Genomic DNA, 23,955 nt, shown 5'->3' with positions numbered 1-23,955 from the left:
TGAGTACAATAGGGAGCTGTCAGACCCCTGCAGTCACAGGCTAGACCTGAGCAGTCCAGAGGTGCTAAGTGAGACAAACCCTTGCAGTCACAGACTAGACCTGTGCGGCCCAGAGGTGCTGAGTGAGACAGACCCCTATAGTCACAGGGTAGACCTGTGCGGCCCAGAGGTGCTGAGTGAGACAGACCCCTACAGTCACAGGCTAGACCTGAGGGGGTCAGAGGTCCCGAGTGAGGGAGCACTCATGTGCTGACTCTGACCTCTAGCTGTGTAAGCAGCCAGGCACCAGGACATGGACTCAGGCGAGCTCTCAAGTGTTAGGAAGTTTTTGGTTCTTCTGACAGGGTCTCACATACAGTTCAGGCTCGTTCATTCAGACTTACTCTGCTCCATATCAAGATCTTTTCCCCTGCAGAGCACAGAGCCACCCCCCCCCTTTTTGCTGAATAAAGATAAAAGAAGCACTTATTTCTCTCTTCTCTGTACACATCAGATATAAGAGTACACTTATTGGGAGAAATTATAAAAAACCAGAGGGTTCTTTCATAGGAACGATTTATATTCCTTAAAATGCGCAGGCTACAATCTGTCCCTTTACTAAGAGAGGAAACAGAAAACAGAGGGCAGGAGGAAGGGAGGCTCCCACCTGCAGAGGCTGCTCTTTCTACGAGAGCAGAGTATACCTAGGCCTGCACTGCCCAACCAGGGCTGGCCTGCCCCTGGGGAAGGTAATGGCCAGTTCCCGGCCAGGGTCACCTCTCCCTTTCCTTTCTGCAACCGGCCTCCCGCCCCTCTCTTTTGCCTAAGAGCTTCACTCACCTCCAGTGCTCCACCCCGCCCCCACCCCCAACTCCGCTAACCATCTTCAGCCTGATGGTCTGTCTGCCTAGCAAGTTCCCTCCACTCCAGTACACTCTCCGCCTGCACTGCCGCCCTGGTCTCAGCCCCCCCCCCCCAGCCATGGAAGCCTCTGTGCTTCCAGGACCTTCCTTCCGTCTCCACCCTGTCCTTGCTTTGTGGAGGCTCAGTGGGTGGAGAGGTCACAGACAGGAACCAGGGACAGGGCTCCTGGGAGAGGGGCTGGCCACTCACATCGATGGCATCCCTCTCGAATATGCGCAGCTGCAGGAAGAGCTCCAGCTTGATCTTGCGTTCCTGGAAGAGCTCCTCCATCTGGGACTGAGCCTCATCCAGCTGCTGCAGCACAGTCTCAATGTGGTTGATGGAGCTGTTGTGTGGGGTCTTGTTGCTAGAGATGGCGGAGTCCCTGTGCAGGTGTAGAAGGAGATGGGACTTCAATGAAACAAACAGGAATTGAGTAAGAAAGTCTCACACATTGTTAGACACCAGATCCGGCAAACGCAAATCTTCAGGGGAAGAAGGCTGGCAGGAAGCTGGACTCTGTCTCAGAAAAGGGAAGGTGCTGTCCTCTAGCAAAGCACCACCAGCCCCCTTCCTCCGAGCAGCCAGCTCCACCAAGCCCAAGGTGGCAGGAACACAGCTGCGCTCTTCGTGGTCCTCTCATAGAAGGCTACACTGGAGAGGAGCTGGCCCCTGGTGACTGCAGTGGTAGCCCTCCTGCTAACCTCTAATGCCATCAATGAAACTTTTACTAAGTAACTCTCCCCTTTAGGGAACGTGATGTACTTGTTTAGTCAGTGATCTTCAACTGTCCTGAGTGATGTGTGAGTTGGGAGGAGAGGGCTACCCCTTAGTGTCCCTCATGACCCAATAAAAGGAATTTTCAAATCTGCCTCCAGAGGAAACAAAGCCAAGCTAGCCTCTGCCTCCTGCCCAGAGGAGGGCTGAGGGACGTAATCCTGACACCTCCAGGCCTGCTCTGCCTTCAGCCTTCAGCTTGAGGGGCGGATAGGCTGCCACTCTCTAGACAGGCAGGCCCTGTGGGGCCAGAGGACTTAAGACTAATTCCTCCATTTATAAAGTAGTTTCAGTACAAAGGGGATGCTGAGGGAATATTAACAAAAGTTAAATTCTGACAGTGGCTAGTGTTGAGGTGAGCAATCACAGAGTTGAAAAACTAAGGGTTTGGGGGGGACGGGATGAGAAGAAAACTGCCCCCCCTTCTGGAGAGCACATTGGGGCCATTTGTTCAAAGACTGATCAAGGCAGGAACCCGCTGTAGAGCTCTGGATCTGTGTGGGGCCAGGAAGGGTGAGGGGGTGGGGGTGGGGAGCGGGGGTGGGAAGTGGGGGTGGGAAGTGGGGGTGGGGGTGGGGAGTGGGGGTGGGGAGTGGGGGTGGGGTGGGGAGTGGGGGTGGGGAGTGGGGGTGGGGGTGGGGAGTGGGGGTGGAGGCTCACCTCAGCTGCTGGATAAGGTCCTCCCCTTCCTTGATCACGTTGACTGTCACCTGCAGGGTGGTCTGTTGCTGCTGGCCAAAGCGCTTGATGAGATCCTGCACAGCCTCCACGGACTCGGCATACACGTCATCCAGCAGTTCCTTCTGCAGCTCCTCCAGCCATGTCCACAGCTGCGGACAGGAGAGGGCGCGGCGAGTGAGTGGTGCAGAGCCTGGACCACTCACATGGGGAAGACGCTGGTAGCAGACTGCTCCCAGAGAGAAGGAAGGAAGGAAGCCCGGGGGTGGGGTGGGGGTGGGGGGATAGGAGAAGAGCAGAAAGAGCATCCTGGAGAGCCCAGCAACCAGGGGGGACACAGGCACCAAAACAGCAACATGTCACTGCAGCATCGAGCAAAATAAACAGGCGGTGATGCGGAAGAGGCTGTCACAAAGGAGAAAGAGGAAAGGGAAGAGAAGCCACTCTCCCCTTCGCAGAAGCTCAGCCTGGAGGGCAGTGGAAACGCCAAGTGTTGCTCAGACAACAGGAACTTCCACAGCTCCCGCTTCGGTTTCAGCAAAGGCACTGCACTCCATTATTAAAGCCACCACGCAGACACGAGTGCCTTATGTCCCTCAGAGCAGACGAGAGCGCACTGAGATTAAATTATTCTCCACCACACTTGTGTGACAAAGATGTGTGCTCCTGAGATGACCATACCTAGGGCCAGGCCGCCACACACTGTGCTCATCCTACTGTGGGAAGACATGTGTGCTAACAGCAGGCCTTGGCTCCTCCCATGCGGGATTGAGAACATGAATTCCATTTCTATATTGCCCAACACAGAAAAGCTTAACACATCAACTCTGCCTGCTCACTGGATGGAAAGCACCACACACCAGAATATGTTCTTCCTGTGACTTTGCAAATCAATAGACATTTTGAACTTGGTGGGCCAATTTAAAATAAGAAAAGTACTGGAAAAGGAAGGGCTTAGTTTTGAGTCAAATTATCCATGGTGCTAAGAGCTAAGTTTACCGAAGATATTAAATACCTGTTAGCTTTCCTTGCACTGTCTATCCATCTCTGTGCATGCCATCAAGTTTCATACAACAAGATTTTACTTACAGAAATCTTAGATAAAAGCTGCTCAACTCATCCTGAGGATGAAGGGAAAGGGCCCCAGGAGAAGGAAGCTGCCAACCCTTCCTGATGCCCTGCACCATCCCTGGAGGTTTGCTGTCAACACCCTCGCCCGTGCTTTCCTTTGTTTCAGCATTTGCTACCAGCTTGTCAAGGCAGAGGCTGCACTCACAAATGGGAAAAAGGAGACCAGCATCCCGACCTGCAGAACTTCCAGTTGGCTCCAAGATTCCCTATGGAAAACATCATACCCAGCAGCCGTAGGTTACATCGTGCTTCAAGGCTGTACGGGCAGGTGTAGTGCCTTACGGTTTGGAGTGAGACCATCGGGGCTTGAGAGCCTTCTTAGGGATTTGCAGCCCTGTGGTCCACAGGCATCAGCTAATTTCTCTAAGACCCAGCTTGGTGGGATGAGGACCCAAGACAAGTGAAGGAGAATGCAGTGGTGGCATCCTGGGCAGACAGGTGTGCTCCACAAGCTACGCACTCTGTAATTAACTACAGGAATGGACTCAAGTTAACCCAATAGACGGGGATCTCCCAAAGAAAAGAGAGCACATGCTAACCAACCACTTAGTGAGACAGACTGCACTATTTTACTCAAAGAGTCAGAATAGTTAACCTAACAGCCGTGATGATCCAATCAGTGGGCTTCTCCTTAAGCCAGTAACCTGCCTTCCACAGGACAGGTGGCAGTGGGAAGAGTGGGTGACAGACCACACACAGAACCCACCCACCTGCTCCCAATGACAACAAACACACTTGATCACATGGCTACTACGGCCATCCACCCTCCCAAGACAGGTATATTCATTAATGTTGTGTCTTGGATTCTGTTGAAATGCAACTGGAAAAAAAAAATCACCAACTTCACGTCTCCTAAAACCTCAGCAATGTCTTCCGCTTCCGCTCATGTAATTTGCTGAAGCTGCCCCAGCAACGTGACCACTTGCACATAGGTTCTTCTTGCACATAGGTGGGACTGGGGCACCTGGTCTGGCCTGGGGAGAGGTTGATAGCTCTCCCCACTCGCTGCAACTTAACTCTAGAATTCCACTTAAGGGATAAGGAGGGAGTGGGGCACCTGTGTGGGCGGGGGCATCTGACAAATTCCTCTTGGCTCGAAGATGGAAACAGTCTTCCATACATAGGTAAAAGAGTGATCAGAAACAGCCACCGGGGTTGCTGCGACCGGCAGCGCTCCAGCACGCAGGCAACACCACGGTGACAGAGGAATTAATGTTCCTGCCACACACACCGGACAAAAGGGCTGGCACTTTTCGTACCTGGGTCTGTGACTGAGTTTCACTTATGGAATATAGGTTTGGTGTGAATGTCTACTCAGGGCTGAGTGGGAGGTTCTGTGAGATTATACATGCAGAGAGAGAACACGTCACTGCTGCTGGCTTTCCTCTAAGAAAATCTCAAAGTAAGAAAATTCCTGACATTTTATATCTTTTATACGTACCTTTCAAATTTTCCTAGGCTTCTCTCAATTGACCAAAATCAGTCACTGAGTCTGGCAAACTTATCACTTAAATTCTTTTACCCCTAAAATAGTGTTAAGACGCTACAGTGTGAGGAAAGGGTATATAGATAATCAGTTCATTCTATAGACATCACTTCCTCTGAATTCCAGGGCAAGTGCCAGGAATATTTAGGGGTCAAGTTTTGCCCTTCCACCTGACAGAGCGTAACAAAGACACAGACACACACACATGCACTTCCCCTCCATATCCTGGACACTCTGACTAAACTCAGTGGTGGAGTGTGCTCCCCAACCTGGCCTGCCAGTCAAGTCCACAGAGATAACATCACACAGAAGAGTGCAGGAAGTGATTCTGGGATGGTGCAGATGACAAGGGGGCAGGGAGTGAGGTAATGGAGCAAGGCTCTCTATAAAAAGCATGACGTCGGCTGACCGAAAGGCCTTTGCCCCTCAGAATTGTTCAGGAAACACTCTTACTCAATTTGAAGGAGAAAAGTCTTAGAATAAGGCCCTTTGTGATGCAAGTTGAGGTATGCAAAGTCTATTTTTAAGCTTAGAATGACACAATATGTGATGCCTAAAGTGACTCTGAACAAAGAAATTTTAAGTCCCTAGAATGTTTGTAGAAGTCTTAAGTCAAAGTTTTCCCAGGATGAGACAACAATGCACTTCTGTAAAACTGACAATCTACATGGAAAAGATACATCTTTATTCAACAGTGAGAGTTCACTGCAGTGAACAGTGTAAGTTCACTGCAACCTGGGTTCTGTTTTTAAGAACCATAGAATTCTCAATACACGGCATAGGCAGCACTGCCCCCTCGTGGCCCTAAAAGGAATGGCTGAGCCTTCAGTCTAGTTCTGACAGGTGTCCTGAACCTGTGTCATCAGATTGGGGTGGATGTTCTGGAAAAGCCTCAGCCCACAACAGGGCTGCACATATGCTGCAGCAAAGCCATAGGCCAAGATACAAGGAGAAAGATGGTCTTGGGAAATGAAATAACGTAGAGAAAGGCTCCGAAACAAAGATGGAGGGAGGACTCGTCCCATCCCTGGCATCAAGAACAAGCACTGCCTCAGCCCTTTACTCTCAGGCCTGGGCCCTACAATCTGCTCGGAGAAAGCCCCTTAAGAACAGGGGTCCTCACTTCGCTGTTTGGGGAGGGAATTTCTGTACAATCTCTGTAAAGCACTGGGCTCTAGGTGGGTAAGGGAGTCCTGAGAGTGGAGGAAACTTAATGGCAGTCAGCGCCCTGACATGGCGATGGTTCAGAAGGAGGGGCAGCACACCAGCTGACAGGCCTTATCCTCGGCAAAGGCCTTGTGTCCTCTATGTGCAGACCTATCTATGAAGCGAGCTAATTTTACCCATTGAACCTTCACTCCTGCACAGCTAGTTTGAGAAAGATGAATGTAAGGACAAAAGGGCTCGTTTGCTACAAGTACATGGAAGCTACTGCCCCTGAGACCTGGCTCCCTGTCCTCAGCAGGCGGAGGCAATCGCTTGCTACAGTGGAGCTGTGCAAACTGTAGTGCCAGAGCCATAGCTCCCCAGAGCTGCTGCTGCTGCAAGTTCTGTGCAGAAGTGAGTGGTTTCAATGGCAACTTGCAGGTGCAAATGCAGCAGGCAACCCCTATACGCACAATGTGTGACTCCAGTTCAGGCACAAGGAACAGACTGAAAAGGGAACCGTTCCCACCACCTACAGGAAATTCTTCTGCCAGAAACAACCAACTGTATGATGATGGCACATCTGAACGCTGAGTACATATGCTTAGTGTCTTGATGTAGGAATTGTTGTGTGATTTTCTTCTCTCCGTGTATAGTGTATGTGCACACGTGTTTGAGTGAGCATGCCCCTGTGTGAGTGCAAAACCCAGAGGTCTTTAGATGTCCTGTCCCACCACTTCCCATCTTATTCACAGGAAGCAGGTTTTCTCTCTTAACCTGGAGCCATGCTGGTGGCCAGCATGCCCTAGTGACCCTCCTATCTCTGCCCACAGCACTGGGCTTTTTACTTGAGTTTGGGGGATTTGAACTGGGCTTATGTAGGAGCAGCAGGCACTTTCATACACAGAGCTATTGCCCTGCCTGAATTGTAGGCACTGAGCAGGACCTTCCGTTCTGTGTGCTGGGATAAACGGTGCCGTAGCATGTTGAAAGAGCTTTATAAAGCATGTTATGGAGTAGAGGCAGAACAGACGACAATCTAAGATCAGTATCACAAAACAACACCACTGCACGTGTCAGGTGTTAATACAAGGAAGAAACAAGGGGGGGAAGCCCCATGGAGGCATCATGGTAGCTCCACACGTGAGGTGGGGTACGGCTCCATGGCAGTGCTGACCAGCCAGGGACAAGAGATGACACATGATAACAGCTAAGGGCCTCCAGTCATCTAGACACAGTGCATGCTGTATTTCCCCAAGGAAGAGTTTTCCACAGGGAACTTTTCATGTTTCTCTCTATTCTACACCACCCTTGGTAAATCAAATGTTCTTCTCAGTGACTGCTGGCAGCTACAAACATTGGGGAAGGCATCTCCTCCTCTTTGCCAAGTCATTTTTTTAAAAATGACTACTGTCACCCTGAAGTAGTCTGCAGTATGACAAAAGCATAATTTCTCTTTGCCAGAACAAATCGCCAAGCCTGGAAGTTGAGGCCACACTTCTGCAGCCCATCCTCCTCCATGTCCCTAGATTGCTGTTTCATCCCTCAAGCTCTGCTGAGATGGCTGAGGACCTGGGGCGCCTCTGTTCTGACATCAGCTCACTCTCCTGTCATGCTGGTCCTTCTGAGGTGAGCTGGAGAGTGGAATGTCATGCCTGTGTGACTGGGGCAACAGCCCAAGAGCAGCCTATGTCCACTTCCTTTAGTCCTGTTCTTTCCTTAACGAAAGCTAACTGGGTTATTCTGCACACGGCACCATGGGCAGCCAGAAACCCAGCTCACTCCTTTATCAAGCACAGGGCACCACCACCTATGTGACACTGCTCTCATTCAAAACAGACTGACACAATAAAACTATGAATGGAGCTATCTCTGTTGTTGCACCAGGTCTCTCCTAAAAGAAAGATAAAGAGGTTTTTAACACAGTAAGTTAAAAGGTGCTGAGGTTCACCTGAGCAGTCACTTAAGGACATAAAACTTCATTGCAGGTTAAATGGCCAAAGACCTGAGTGGAAAACTCTCTGGCAGAAGGTGACAGACACCAAGTGGTTAAGCCAGGACCATTTAAGATGAGTCGTCGCCCACTACGATCAGCACATACATCAGCAAGTCTGAGGCAGCAGTGCCAGCTTTCAACTTCCTTCTTCCTGGCATCTTCCATGTGAGACCAGTGTGGAGAATAAAGACAGTCTCAGCTTTGTACTAAAACCCTCAGCTCATTTTTGTAGCCTACAAGTCTCTCTTCGCTCGTCCATTTATCCTCCAGATCTCTGCCTAGGACTAACCTCAACCGGAGTAAATGTATACAATTCACCTTCTTAAAAAATATTAGCAGTATTATCCAGGTGTGGTGGCACACATCTATCTGTATCTGAGCACTCAGGAAATTGAGTTAGAAAGACAAGGTAAGAGCCATCTGGGACACATAGTGAGCACGAGGCCTGCCAGGGATATTTAGCAAGACAATTTAAAAGCAATAGCAGTAACAACAATAACAACAACCACTCAGGTGTCCTGCAGCTCCTGGTATCTGCCTACAATTCATCAAGAGAACCAATGTGGTAAGCAAGTAGGCCAATTCTGCCAGTACGAGGACATCCAACATGTTTAGGAACTGCGTCTTCAACTCACTTAGAAGACCCATCTTTTCATAAAACCTTCCCTCGTTTTTGTCTTCTGCATGCCCCGGACACATGTAAGGAAAAGGCTAGCCCAAAGCAGATGCTAGGAGCATCACACAGTGAGATTTCTGCTGCCAGCACCAGGGGCCCCAGGTAGAAAGCCTGATTCTTCCCCAATCTGCTTCTAAGTTTTGTGTTTCAAAAAAGGAAGAGAAAACAAACGAACAATAACAAAACCAGACTACAAGCCTAAGCCATGTGGTGCTACCACCGTCCTAGGAAAACCCTAGTTAAGATGCTGCTGGCCGAACCTCTTTCTACCTCTCTGCTGATATGAAGAATAGTCAGCAAAGTGTTTGTAGGTGCCAGAGACACACATGGAACATTTGAGTTCTCTCTCAGTGAGCCAACGCCTGCATGAATCTTTGATTCTATATAATTCATAAAACCGGTAAGAAACCATGAGTACTAGGATCACCTTTAAGATGAAACTCAGTAAGATTACACATGAGGGCAGGTGTGGTGGCACACACTTTTAATGCCAGCACTTGGGAGGCAGAGGCAGGTGGATCGCTGTGAGTTCGAGGCTAGGCTGGTCTACAAAGCAAGTCCAGGACAGCCAAGGCTACACAGAGAAACCCTGTCTCAAAATACAAAACCAAAACCAAAACAAAACAAAGATTACACATGGACATTCACTCTCCACTGTCCATCCAAAGGCCTGTAAGATTGCGTGATCCTGCATTAAAGCCCTTCGCTTTTCTTACAGCATTAACCAAGCTGAAACGTAAACAACTGATGAAAGGGTTAGAGGCAGCTCTCTTTTTAAAGGAGAACCCTCAACAGGACTCAGTGTACTTCAGTGGAGTCAATGTACTAACATATATTTATAGTCTTCATGATGACAATACGGTCATCAGTTATTTCAGTGACTATGTGCATTAGATACAGCAGAGCTGACTACAATTTTCCAGAGTAATTTCTAACTTCCGTTGGCCTATTTCTTTGTTTGTTTGGTGCACGTGTGTGCCCTCCTGTACAGGTAGAGAACAGAGGGAACTTGCACAAGTCCTGTCTCTGCCTGAGTTCTGGGAATGACACTCTGGCTGGGAATATTTGCAGCAGGGGCTGAGCCCATTCTCTGGCCCCTAACAATTTTTCTTTATTTGAAAATGTTGGTATTTGAACGTATTTAAAAGTGACAAATTTTTGATTCTGGGTCAAGTTTTAAATCCTTCTTCAGAGGGGAAAATGTTTAGAGGCTGGGGAGATGTCTCAGAGGTTAAAAGCACATATGACACATGCAAAGTACGCAAATTCAGTTCCCAGCACCCACGCTGGGTGACTCCCAACTGTAACTCCAGCTCCAGGGGACAACACTCTCTTCTGTCCTCCATGGGCCACTGTACTCAAGTGTACATGCTTGTTTGTGTATACTCGATCTCAAATGCATGCTTGAGCTCTCCCTCCATCCTTCCCCCCTCCTCCCTCCCTCTCTCTCTCTCTCTCTCTCTCTCTCTCTCTCTCTCTCTCTCACACACACACACACACACACACACACACACTTTGAAAAACAAATCTTTGAAAGAAAGCTGCTTTACATCAGCTGCTCTTTCCTACTAGTCAGCACCAGATAGTCCCTGTTCACTTGCTAACACAAATGTTTTGTCAGTGCTTCCTAAGTGAAGAAAAGAATCAAACAAAATAAATAAATAAATACATATATTTTGCTGGGATCAGAAGTACTTGGCGGTATGTGCAAATGACACACAAATATGAGTGGGCCCGTGAGGGGCTGCTTCCTGCAGAGTGGGCTCTAGAGGTGTGGTGCTGGAGACAGTAGTCACAGGTCCCTGTGTGCTCCACTGTGGTCAGAGTGAGGGGATTTATTTCTAGGGGGGCAGAAGCAGATTAAGCAGGTCATTAGTGTTCATCAGAGATTAGTGAGGCTCTGAGCAGTTCAAGCCCACTCAGACATACCTTTGCATCTGACTTTTAAAATCTGGATTCTTTTGTACCTATCAAATAAATTAAGCCGGGGGCCAGGAAGAGACCAAGGGCCATGTATTGGCAGCGACTATAAGGGAAATGCTATGTTTGGAGCTTCTATAGGTCAGTTGAACTGTCTCCGACTGGAGCTGAGGCAGGGACAGCAGAATCATCTGTCCAGGGTCACTGGGGAAGGCAGAGGGCTGTGTCACACTAGCACAGTTATTGTAAATTATTTTAATGCAGGTCACACTTTCACAGAAATTGTATACATGACAAGATCTGTTTTTTTACATAACCTACCTATAGTAGACAACTCTCTCTTTTTTTTTATGAGGATGCCTAGCCAGATGTGAAAGACACAGCGCTTGACAACCCATGCTCCAAGTCAAACCAAATGCCACCCACCCAGGGGTATTCATTTCCTTGAGTTACACTCTTTGCTTGCGTCAAGTGAGTAAACAAATTAAGTGTTCCAGAGCGCAGCAAGATTAACTCTGAAACAGAACGTGCTGCATACCGGGCACAGCAAGTGCAATCCGTCACCTTGATCACCATGTGGACGGCCTCTGCCTTCCCAGCAATGTCCCTCTAGACATTGACACTGGCTGGAGGTGTAATGCAGCAGCTTCGTCCTGGGAAACTGAGTGGCGGATTCTTTTCATCCGCACTGCACTTACCAATGGACCCTCACTTATCCCAGAGAAAAGGAAACTTACATTATTGCGGAAACCTGCACATGACTGTTCATAGCTTCCCTCTTTCTAAAAGCCCCAACCTGGCAACAACTCAAATGTTCTTTTTGTGAATAAATAGTTAATATTTGTGCTATCAAGTGCTACCCAGCAATAAATGGCAAAGAAGTGTTGATACGTGTAAGGAAGTGAATGACTCTCTAGTATTAATTTGGTTGAAAGACAGCCACAAAAATATTCATGACTCCACTTATATCTAATACTTCTGAAACACTGAAAATTGTAGAGATGTGAGATTGTTGAGACTGGAGACAGCTATAAGGAGGAAGCAAGCAGAACCAGAAAGCATCAGGCATTGATGGCACTGAGGCCTCTCTGACCTCTACAGGAACAGGGAGCAGGGCATGTCCCGGCACAAGAATGACAGAATGATTGACAGACTCTGTGTGACTGCGGTTTGGACACTGTGGTAGTTACACAAACCTATATATGACAAAGCACGTGGGTGTGTACACACACAGGCGTGTACATGTGGTGAGGCTGGATAAACACAGGGCTACCGGTTGGTAAGGGGTGGCCTACAGAATGTTTCCACAGAGAGCGACGAAGCAAAGCTTCTGCGGGAGAGCCCTAGGGAAGGAAGCGAGGCAGGAAACAGGCTGTGCAGCAGAACTACCAACAGTCAGGAGGATGTGCTGCGGGACAGCTGGTTCACGCAGTAAGCACTGTGCGCTGGCAGGAAACCACCAGATGCAGGACAGGGTCCCTGGCTACACAAGAGGAGGCGAGAACTGGCCTTTGGCTGCATGAACAAGCACTGGGTGCAGGTCTATGGCTCCCGAGGAGACTTGGCCAGGGCTGAGGGTGGCGGCTCAGAAAGCTGTCTGCACAGGGAGAAGCCTGGGGCATCCCTTTTCCCCAAGCACACTTGTTCCTCCTCTCCCTTGGTCTCTTGGGAGAGCTGAGGCCTGGCTCCGGCAAGCATTAAAAAAAGGAAGCTGACCTGTCTGCCAGGAATGAAACTAAAGTCTGCCTGGCACTCTGAGACAGAGACACCGCCAGGAGGCTGGTGGGCCTTTACTTCTGCCTTCTGAATAAAATGGAAGGATCTCCTTTCCCGAGGCGTTGCTCAAAAACAGAACTGTGTCCACCTCAGAGGCAAGTCTGCAGAAGCACAGCCAGGTTTCTCTGTTCAGCCCAGGCAGGACGGCAGCAGCCTGGTTCAATGAGAGTGATCCTTGCTGGGGACCAGGGAGTCTGAGAACAGAAGCCAGTGACGGGTCGCTGAATCAGCCCCAGAAACAAACTGGCAGCAAGCTTGATGTTGCCAGCCAGTTGCCTCAAATGACCCATGAGTGTCAAAGGTAGTCAGTGATGACATCAGGGAACAGTCTAGAGAGTGAAGCTGAATGAGCAGAAATGGGCAAAAGCGGTTATGGTTCTATTGGACCCAAAAGTAAAAATATCATTCAAGGCACTAAAGCTAAGAGAGCAGATGGCAGACTGACCTCACTAACGCACAGACTTGGATTAAATACCTAAGTCTGGAAAGAGATGAAGCAGCGGGCACACACGGGAACCAAGAAGTCCTGGCCCTCCCACAGGAAGGACTGAGTGCCAAGCTCCAGGCCAGGCCGGCGGAAGCCCAAATTCCAGGGTCTCCACACACTGCACAGACACGCAGGGCTTCAGGGGAAGGGGGCACCATCTTCCTGGACTTAAAACATCTAGCTTACAGACAGCCAGGGTGTGAACAAAGCGCCCAAGGTCTCAGAACCATGCTGCTTTCCTTAAAGTGGCCTATGGGTACTGGCCCCTGGGTGTCTTTTGTACAAAGCAAACCAGCCATGCCTCTTCCTGGTTTCTCCCAGTGATTTTATCTCCCCAGATCCTCCTTCTTCTATGGCTATGAGCTTCTGTGTACATAAGGCCACATTTCTCCGTAGTAGCTCTTGGTAACTCCCATGTATAGAGAGGTGTAATACAGTGTGTTGCAGCATTGCTGTGACTGTCTGCCATGGAGCATTTTTTTTCTTTAGGCACCAAGAAGTAAATTAATTTTATTATATTTAACAAAATCAACGATTTGATTTTTATTATATTTTAATAAAATCAATGATTTGATTTTATTACAAAAGATACTTGAAATAAACTGGGCGTACTAATGCTATCATATAATCCGAACACTCAAAAGATGAAGGCAGGAGGATTGCTGCAAGTTCACAGCCAGCCTGCATTTCATAGTGAATTCAGGGCCACCATAGGTTATATAGCAAAACTACTTCCAAAGACGAAGATAAAAGGTAACATAGGCATTTCTTTAATTTAACTTTATGATATCTAGTATTTTATATTTATGCATATGATCTATTATTTGTGTTATATGTGTACAATGTGTGTGTCAAAAATGCTACTTGGTATCTACCTATTTTTCACATCCCAAATTCCATTATCTCTTGAGGTAAGTATGTTACCATAGACACACACAGGACATTAGCATCTATACTGTGTTGACTATGGTATATTTAAACTCAATACAATGTAATCTAACCCTAAAGAGTGTGTGGAAGTAGTTTGCTAAGACCAGAAGGCTATCGGGACTTTCACCCACACGGCAGCGCTGCCCACAGCAGGCAGGACCTGGCAGTGTTACATGCACAGAGCACTGCTCCTCTCTAAGGCTGATGGAATCTCGTTCTGCTTCTTGTTTGCCCTGCTCCTCTCCTGACCCACAAGTGTCCCCGGACCCCTACTACAGACAACGCCAACAAAGGCAACTGTGCATTCCTGTGACAAGGACAGCCAGCAGTGAAAGCTGCAGAAGCTGCAGAAGCAGAAGACGGATTTCTTCCTGTCTGCCCTGATGCATTTGGTACTAATGGGTTCCACCTCCCAACCTGCCATCTGGCACCCAGTGTCTCTCATGAGCAAATTCAGATTCACTTTCAACAAAGTCAAAGGCTCTGTCACCTAGATTATATCTTGTCGTTACACTATGCCTTACCTCTTTTACGTGTGTGTGAAACGACACAGACATGTCCAGCAGGATTTTCCGTTGCTCCACTCGCCGGACAAAATCTTGTATCCGGTCTTCAAGCTGATGGGCAGCCTGATAAATCTCTTCGGGGTCACATTCCCCAGTCTGGGCCAGCTGCTCTGCAGCTTCTAGCAGCTTGTCTGCATTTGTGTATGTGTTCTGCACAAGAGAACAGCCAGAGAAACAGGTGACCGGTCAGCAAACCTGCCTGCATCGGAGCCATCACACACAGCAACAAGGAGCCTGTCAGCAGCATTTCTGATCATTTACTCAAGTTGGACAGAAAAACATGTGATAAGCAGCAACGATTTCAGCTCGCCCAAGCATCCTTATCGACACCCCCTTTCTGATGCTGAGCAGATTACTGAGCACTGGCCCGGACGACAGCTCATGACTCAGAAAACGCTTTCCGATTTTCGCTAAGGTGGAGTCAGGAAATGCCCAATGGTCACAAATGCTTGTTTTGCTATTTCCTCTCCTTTCCATGGCAGAGTAACTGGGCTGTACCACCCCCCCCCTTGCTTCACAGAACACAGTTTTATAAGGAAAAAAGAATTCCAGTGGCTGTAATGTAGTCTGTATAAATGCCCGTGTGAAGTGGAAATGCCTATGTAATATTCTCTGAAGAGGACTCTACTTCAATCCTTGATAAACTTGTGGCTGTGGCTGTGTTTCTCACATGGCCAGATAAACTACAGCCTCAGGCTGTTACTGGAAACTGCTCAGAAGGGGCTCTCCGTGTAGTCAGGGGGACCAGAAACCCAGCCTGGGGCTCTGCTGAGCCATCAGGTGACCCACTCATCCTCCTCCTCAAACTCCTAGAGCTGAGCAGAGCAGGTACCTCACCGAACCGAGTGGAGGGTGGCTCAAGGTATGGGAAGGGTGTCCCTGTAGGGAGAAGCAGGCTCAGTCGGCAATGGGGCTTAGAATGGCCTTGGAAGTGAGGGTCCATATCAGGACGCCCATATCAATCTCTTTCCTGTTGCCAACAGCACAGACTGGGTGAGTTCCAAAGAAGAACTACTGCAGCCCATGGTTTTGAAGCCTGGGGTCTAAGGGTTACGTCTGATGGCCTTGGTGGCAGTCCCCGGCTGCTTCAGAGCATTATAAGAAACAAGCCTGTCCATGTTGCTTCTGGCCCCTTTTCCTTTTAGAAAGCCACCCATGTTGCTCCTGGCCCCTCTTCCTCTTAGAAAGTCACTAGGATTCAGTCATGGGGGGATGTGCCCCGACCCTAAGACACACCTCTGGACCCGAGCCCGACTCAGACTCATCTCTTCTCTCCTGCATCACCCTGGGGATTATCTCAACACACAGGCCTGTGGGGATGGCACGCACATTCTACCAAACCACAGCACTCCACTCTCATACCCAAGCAAAGCCGGGTCAGCTAATGATGCCTTGGAGACTCAGAGTGAGCACCTTACAACTGTTAAATGTGTAAAATCAAAGGAAGATGGTCTTCTTTGATAGAAACAGCATGAACGACTAGTCCCATCCCCAAAGGAGGAAACAGACAAACGGAAAGGTGGTAAGAGGCAAAGTGTGGCAAAGCTCAGCAAGGCAGGTCAGTCCTACATCTCCAAGAGCAGGTCCAGCCTCTTGAGCAGACTATAATGAGAAACCAGACCCCTGAGGCTTGAGTCCTACTTGTCTTTACCTATGTGGCTGCTGCCTAGGGCTGATCCCTGACACCAGTGAGTTTCTGGCAATGCACAGCATGGTGCAGCTTTCTGAGGCACGTGCGAGGACAGCTCCATCTCTATAACACAACACTCCACTGGGAAACTCCTACAGTGACCTCTGACACCAGGAAAACCGATATTCGGCCTCTGAGTTTTCCTCTGAAGAATCTGCTGAAGCTGCCTGGGCTCTGTGTCCCTGAGAAATCAGCTTGCACCTGGGCCAGCTCCCTGCACAGACTCATATAACCCTAGGCTTTGTCTAGCTTACTCCTGCAAACACGCTCAATCTCTGCGTGTAACTGAATTCCAAAGTAGTATTCATTAGTAGGAACTTTCTGAATCTATTTTTCACTCCTGTAACAAAATGCCAGCAAAAGGCTAACATTATTATCCAAGTTCATTTATTCAGCCCACAGTTCTGGGGTAAGAGTCTGAAATCAGGGGGTCCCGCTGGTGTGGTCTCCACTGTCACAGGGAAAGAAGGAAATCACATCTTAAAACAGGAATCCAGACAGACTAGGCTCTAAAATTCTGTCTCAAGTGTGTTCTGAGTAACTGAGGGACCTCACTGGGGGCTGCAGGTGCAACTCGTAAAGGCCCCTTCTTCTACAGTTGTCAGTAGGAGAGCCAAACTGCCAATGAGCGGGCATTTGAGAGACAAACATCACCCAACACATGTTTGGAGAAAAGAATGGCCTCTAAGTTGGGAGACTAACTCACTTAGCCAAATCAATCAACTGTTTCGGGTACAGTGGGGGTTGGGACTGAGTGCAGTTACCAGCTCAGAGTGCCTTTTGGAAAACAGAACCCTGCCAACGTGTTGCTGAAGAGAAGAATCTGCTTTCTTGGTGACTGTCACCACAGCTCTGAAGTAATTTAGCCCTCTCTCTTGATAAGTGAATCATCGGTTGATATTGCCTCCCAATGGGGAAAAAACCATTACTGAGTTGCCAAGACCCTTTCTATGACTTCATGAGCAGTAAGGAACACTGAAAAAAAATATGCATGCTAAAGGAACAAGTGTGCTTTGGGTGACTCTAAACCACAACCATTCATTCTGTCTCATCTTACACTGGAAGAAGATGATAGTTGTACCAAGGAGGGTATAGAACCACATGGGGTGCAGGGGATGGGAGTGGAGGGCAGACACAGGGACATGTCACAGAGCACTGGCATCTGAAACCCCAGCTAGGCCTTTCTACCAACAAAGCCTTTCCGAGTCCTTCTGTAATGGCCTGACCTGTGAGTGGTGTTGCGTGCCTATTGCTAAGCCATCCGTATGACCTAAGCTGGCTTTAGAGCAGCTATCCTGAGCCCTACAGAAGCCCTGTGACAGTGACACCAGTGCACTTCCACCTCCCTGTGACCACTCGGAGGTGCGCCCAAGCTAGTCAACAGAGCGGCAGCTGTTGCGAGACCCGAGAGCAGGCCATCTGAAGCTGGTGGGTATCACAGGAATCTCCTTTTTTCATCCTGAGGGTCCCGCTCTTTGGGGCGTTCCTTTATCCCGTCAGGGAGAGTAAAGGACATAATACCAGGGGCGGACCCCAGAGAGCAAAGCACTTCCTCTTTCTGGAGAAATAGCTTATATTGTGTAACTAGCAGAATTTGGGAGAGGAGCAGCTGCAGTGAAGAGGTAGAGGAGTGGGCCAACCTTCTACTGCTCTGAGCCACTACGGCCCGAGTCCCACCAAAGACGGCAGAGACTGTATTTATAATAAATGGAAATGCAAACTTAGATAACAGAAAATGAGCATTCAAAGTCCCAAATATTTGTTTTGTTTAAAGACAATGAACAAAGGAAATATGGATACAAAAAAATATATCTCCCAGGTATTTTAATACTACAGAACTGGTGAAAAAGAAGAAAGGGGCCAGGCCAGTACAGAGCAAACCAGATGCTGTGGGTAACTTCAACTGCCATTTAAAAGGCACAAAACCCCCAAGGATCACTTTCTATCCAGGAAGGAGAAACACAATGGATATGGGGCAAGTCCACCACTGTCGCTCAAAGCATACATATGCCACAGAGGTGGGGGCCGGGGGGGGGGGGGGGGGGGAGTCAGCCTTAAACCATAGCACGAGCAAACTAAAATTAACAGTGGCCCTGGAAAATTCTGTCTGGAAAATAAGGCAAAATACCAACTGTGCTGGATAGTTTTGTGTTAACTTGACACAAGCTGGAGTTATCAGAGAGGAGGCAACCTCAATTGAGAAAAATGCCTCCCTAAGATCCAGATGTAGGGAATTTTCTTAATTAGTGATTGACCGAGGAGGGCTCAGACCATTGTGGGTGGTGGTATCCCTGGGCTGGTGGCAGGCTGAGCAAGCCATGAGGAGCAAGCCAATGAGCAGCACCCCTCCACAGGTATGCTTTGGCATCGTGCCCCTGCCTCCAGCTTCCAGCCCTGGTTGAGTCCCTGACTCCCTTCAATGATCAACAGTGTTGGGTAAGTGTAAACCAATAAGCCCTTTCCTCCCCAAGTTGCTTTGATCACGGTGTTTCATCACAGCGATAGTAACGCTAACTAGGATACCAAACACTGTCTTCATCTGTTAACATTTGTCTGGACACCCATTATTTTCCTAGGGTGGTGGGTGGGGGTTCAATAAACTAAGGTGGGCAGAGGATAAGTACTGGCAAATCATCTACGTTAGGTCCTAACGTGCCTAGCTAGTACCAAGTACTTACATAATCATCACTGGAAAACTTGGTATTTTCAATCATGTCAATGTTCTAGGTCAAGGAAATGGAATTCTGAGCACCTTCTGTCATTGAGTCCCTCTCCCCCCTCCCCTTCCTTTTCTTCCTAATGTCTTCTTAAATTAGCCTGGTAATGGGAGATGTTAATACCATTTTACAGTTAAGGGAAAGAGACTCAGAAAGACTAAGATGGTCACACATCAGAAAGGAATAACCACGTTATTGTATTTTAGGAAATGTGATGGGGAGAGGCGCCTCAAGAACCTTCTTTTCTTTTCTTCTCTGTGGTCTGAGGAGCTGACTAATGCCGGGCAGGTGCCACCACCAACCCCAGCCACTTGACTGAAATGCTTGATTGAAAGTAAGCCCTGAATTCCCCAGTGTGAAATGTAAAAGACTAAAACACAATGTGTCTTAGAGTAAAAGCTGAATTTATTAAACAAGAGAGCTTATCATGTAAGTGGGGAAGTTCAGGTCTCCTACAAACGCAGACACAGCATTCCCCTAGCAAAAGAGCGAGCACGGTGGGGACACCCACTAGTCTTCCGAAATTCTACAAAGAACTTTGCTACATGATAACTTCTTAGACCCTTATCCAGGAAGACAAGGCAATGACGTGGCATACACAAAGCTATCCATAGGCATGCTCTGAGGAGAATGCCTTGGGGCAGGTTATGACTCTGGAAGGTGAAGTGCAGAGTGGTGTTAAGCACCCACAGTCAGGGACCTGTGGAGAGACCCCAGAGTCTCTGGTGACTGTCAGGACCCTGCTGCTCTCAGAACCAGCTGCCATAAACTAGGTTTCTCTGGGTTTTACTTGCCTGTTGTAATCACAGCTTATTAAAATTTAAAAAACACTAGCTCAGAAACTACACAGAAGGTAAAAGACTGCAGCCCAAGGAGAGGCTTCCTTTCCACCAGTCACCTACAAAAATAGAAAGCATTTCACATGGAAAGCATTTTAACTTTTACAATAAGACAAGAAAATGCTCCATAGCTGTGTAAGTTACAGAGCACATAACAGCCAGTGTGAGCTCACTCAACAGACAAGATGTACTCACAATCACCACACAGGACCACCACACAGTTGTCACGAGGAAGTTCTCGGCTTGGCAAAACTGTAAGCCACAGTCACCCAGCGCTTGCTGAGGAGGCCACAGCAGCATCTGAAACAGACACTGAAGTCCTGGGTGCCTGAGCAAGCTAGGCTGGGCCTAGGGCTCGCTTCCACCATGTAAACATGTAAACCTTTCGGGGTTCCTCCTTCCTAGAACACTGGAATTGCTTTACAGAATAAACCTATATTTAGTACATTTTCAGAGAACTGAACCATACATTTTCATTGCTTCCTTTTTTAATCCACTTACACTACTTCATCAAGCCACAACTAGCTAAGTTCAGTATTTAAAAATGCTTTATTAAGCAACTTGCTACTTTACAATTTCTCGGGGGCTGAAGTAATGACAGCTAGGCACAGTGGACTAGAGTTTGCTTCCTAGCATTTGGCCTCCATAGGCCCCAGGCATGCATGTGGTCCACAGATACACATGCACACAAAATACACACACACACACACACACACACACACACACACACACACACACACACACGAGCTCTAAACAAATAACCAACTTTGAATTAATGCTACAAAGGAATCTCCAAAACAAAGAGGAAGAAATGTTTTTTCTCTCCATCTCACACTTTGTTTTCTCTGTGGGAATATATTTTACTTAATAAGAGTTCCTACGTCAATGTTTAAGGTATTTTAACAGGCCACTGGCCCCTAAAATATCAAAGTCTAAAATATGGAATGTGGACACCTAAGTGCCACTACAATTTGTTTCAACAGGAAGCAAGCAAAGATGAGGGGCTGAGACAAAGCTGCTCCTCTGTCTCACTCTCCCAGTGCTACTCTGTTCCTGAGGAAAAGATCGGTTTTGACGAAGGAAGCTTTAAATCTGAACTGTGATTCTTTGACAGAGAGACCTGTCTAGACACCGTCTGCCTTACAGAGCTGTAGTGAAGCCAGGCTAGGAGTCCCCTAACACTCATGACCTCTGGAAATGCTGTTCCAAAGCATTTAGCACAGAAGCAAGGGGGTTAGTGCAAGCCCATCTCATGCGTTCAGGGCTGTGGCTCTGTGCCTGCCTTGTACCCTGTCCTGTGGAGAAGCCTCTCTCCCCACCTACATCTGATGGTAGAGCAAGCTCCCTGCAGAAACCTAAAAGAATCCAGGTCGTTGGAGCTTTGTCATAGCTGCATGCGTTCAGCACAGGTGTGAGCATGCGCTCAGCCATGCGCTCGCCTTTACTGACCCCTCGTGCCTGTGATACAGAGACCAATGCACACAGACAGGCTGAGCAGGTAGGATACTGTCACTCAAAAGTAAGAGGAGGGGCAGTGTACGCAGCTAAGTGCCTGATGTTTGCAGCTGCATCAAATGGCCCAGGTGAACTGAAAGGTAGCTGCCTAAGACGCTGGCAACAGAGGCCATCACTGAGGGCTCCAGGCGCCACAGAGGGGATGGAGCATAGGTGGAGAGGCAAAGGTAAGACTTGGGAAAAAGGAAAGAAAAGGAAACAAAAACAACTCCAGCTGCAGCCGTATGCTAAGGTAGAGAGTCCAAGGTACGTGAGGACAGGTTGGCTATGTCTATGCAGCGCTCTAACCCTGGAAAGCTGGGTTCACTCAAGCCTGGAAGACATATGCCCAACAGCCCTACCTCTTGACCAGGTGCCAGCCCCCAAAACCCTTTCTTTCTATGGTGCAGTGACGAATTCTTTAACTTTTGTGCCCTGCCTTAGGTATCATGCATTATCACACAAAGCCACTCTGCAACAAGCCATACCTGTTAAGGAGGCTGAGCCTGGCTGCTTGCACCCATGTCCCCTCCCATGCACCTGGCGGGAGAGCTGGCATGTGGTCACTGGTTATGTGGACGCTAGAGGGAGGGAATGTGGGTGCAGGTATCCATGGCATGCACAAAAGTATCCCTAATATTTCCCTGCATGTGTCAGATTTCAACCATAGCACGTTCACTTTGGGGAAGAGGATTGGTCACCCTTGGAGTCCCAGGGACAAGGAGGAAGAAGAGAGAAAGTACTGGGACCCAGAAGGACAGCAGGAGGAACAAGCAAGCCCTGGCCTTTGTGCTCATTGGGTAGAAAGCGTTCACAGCACACACGCCTGCGGCCTTTGCTTCCTGGCAAACCTTCGGGCAAATCTGTGCTGCTCTGCTAACTGTCTCAGACTTGAGCCCACAGTTTACAGGGTCAGGTTAGCCACAAATGACATCTCCTTCATACAGAATGGGCAAAACCACGGTGGGGCTGCAGAGGAGGTAACAGGCGTGACAGATGCTCTTCTCCTTCGTATGAGAAAATGCTCAAGTGAGGTGAAGGGGACCCGATCCGAGAGCATGAGTAAACAGGTGCTTGGGCCAACTGCCTTGCCTTCTAGTACGCGTTTGCCCTTGTACCCTGAGATTGAGATTCTTTGGCGCCCGAATGGTTTTTGCTCATGTACTTCAAATAAGAAGTAATTTTAGAAGTAGTTTTATCATATGAAAGAATGAAGGCAAGATAAGAACACATTTTCTCTGTTTCTTCAGTTATAATAAAGTGGCACAGCATCTTCCAGGAAGTGAAAGCAGGGAGGCTGCGCAGAAAGTGGACATGAGGGGGATTCCAAGCCACGTCACTGGGCTGCAGACCCTGAGGACAGGTTTTTATTATGTTCCTTTGGTGGACCAGGACTTAGGTACCGTTTGTTACCTTGTAATTCCATTCTCGCATCCAGTTCTCTGACCAGCAAGTAGGCAAGCCTTTTATTTGCCATGAGAAAATCACTGACACACTCAGAGTCACATTTGGTTGTCTCACAGGCTGTGAGCCTACACTGTTCTAAGCACACTCTATTATGTCTTTAATAACTGAAACCTTTTTTGGTTCTAATATTTTTAGGCTTCAAGTCTATTTTGTCTCAGAGCCACTCTTCCACGGCCAGTTACTACCTTCCTGGTAGAGCCTTTTCTGATACCTCATAGACTCCTTTCAAACTCTTGGTATGAGAATTAAAATAAACACACAGCTAATCAACTTATGATACTCACCCTTATAATCTGTCTCTTAACAAATATAATCCATTTTTCTATTCAGTACAATTATTGGTATTTGGTAATAAATTATTACATCATATTGGGGGGGGGTCTGCATTAATTTTGTTCTCATTTCTTTTGCTTTCTTTCAACTTACGTTTTTTGGAGTTTTGACTTAGGTGATTTTTCTATACAACTGTGTTTTTTGTTTTTATTCTTTTTATGGTCACTCAAAACTGATAACAGGCCTGCATGAGGCCTCTTGCTGTCCTGGGCCTTATTGGCCTCTTTACGCCATATTTCTGCCCTTTGTGTATTAGTAGGCTTGCTGACTCTTCACCTTTGTCTGACTCTTAAATACTTCCTAGATTTATCTTTTGCTCAGACAGTAAGTCCTTTAACCTACAAATGCATTTATGAATCCCTATGCTGACCGCTGCTAGCATCCTTTTCTACACACTTCTTTTTACTCATCTAGTCGACTCATCCAAACAGGCGGCTGCTGACCGTGGAGGCAGCCAGCTGCCGCTGTAGGTGCTCCTCAGAGGGAAATGAAGAAACAGCACCTGCTTTTGTACTGCCTCAGTTCCAGAGGCCCTTAACACCACTTCAGGAAATGTTTTCGGTTCTCTGCTCAGCACTTGAATGGGAAACTCCCAGCCTTGGTGCAAGCTTTGTCTCACTACAGAACAGCAGTTCAGGTGAGTGCAGAATCCAAGGGCTCAAGCATCTTCGTAACAGGACAGCACCCCCCAGACTCCAGGTCTGTGACTACTGAAGAAGCCCGTCTTTCTCACAGTCCTTCTCAGAGATGCACTGTCTGCTTCTTGCTCGTAAGACTTTGTGATAGTCTAGCTACAATTACTATAATCTGTCTGAATTTAGATTTGTACTCCTTAGATGGTAGTGTGTGTGTGTGTGTGTGTGTGTGTGTGTGTGTGTGTGTGTATGTGTGTTTGTGTTGTTGTTGTTGTTGTTGTGGTGGTGGTGGTGGTGGTAGGGTTTCTTTGTCTATTTGATGCAGGTTT

General features: G+C 48.0%; 1 protein-coding gene across 5 annotated transcripts in view; it reads right to left on the bottom strand.

The window, feature by feature from the left end:
* The window catches only part of TRIO (trio Rho guanine nucleotide exchange factor), a 290,433-nt gene that overhangs the window by 126,617 nt on the left and 139,861 nt on the right, over positions 1-23,955 (bottom strand). For all 5 annotated transcript variants that reach the window (XM_084781263.1, XM_084781260.1, XM_084781259.1 and 2 more), the window contains exons 11-13: positions 14,410-14,601; positions 2,320-2,489; positions 1,093-1,267 (exon numbers count right to left, since the gene is read on the bottom strand). In XM_084781263.1, coding sequence (XP_084637389.1) covers positions 1,093-1,267; positions 2,320-2,489; positions 14,410-14,601 — 537 coding nt within the window. The remainder of the gene's footprint in view (positions 1-1,092; positions 1,268-2,319; positions 2,490-14,409; positions 14,602-23,955) is intronic.

Source organism: Acomys minous (genome assembly GCF_964271855.1).
Source record: "Acomys minous genome assembly, chromosome: 5".
NCBI classification, from domain to species: domain Eukaryota; kingdom Metazoa; phylum Chordata; class Mammalia; order Rodentia; family Muridae; genus Acomys; species Acomys minous.
This window is presented reverse-complemented; position numbering and strand designations above follow the sequence as displayed.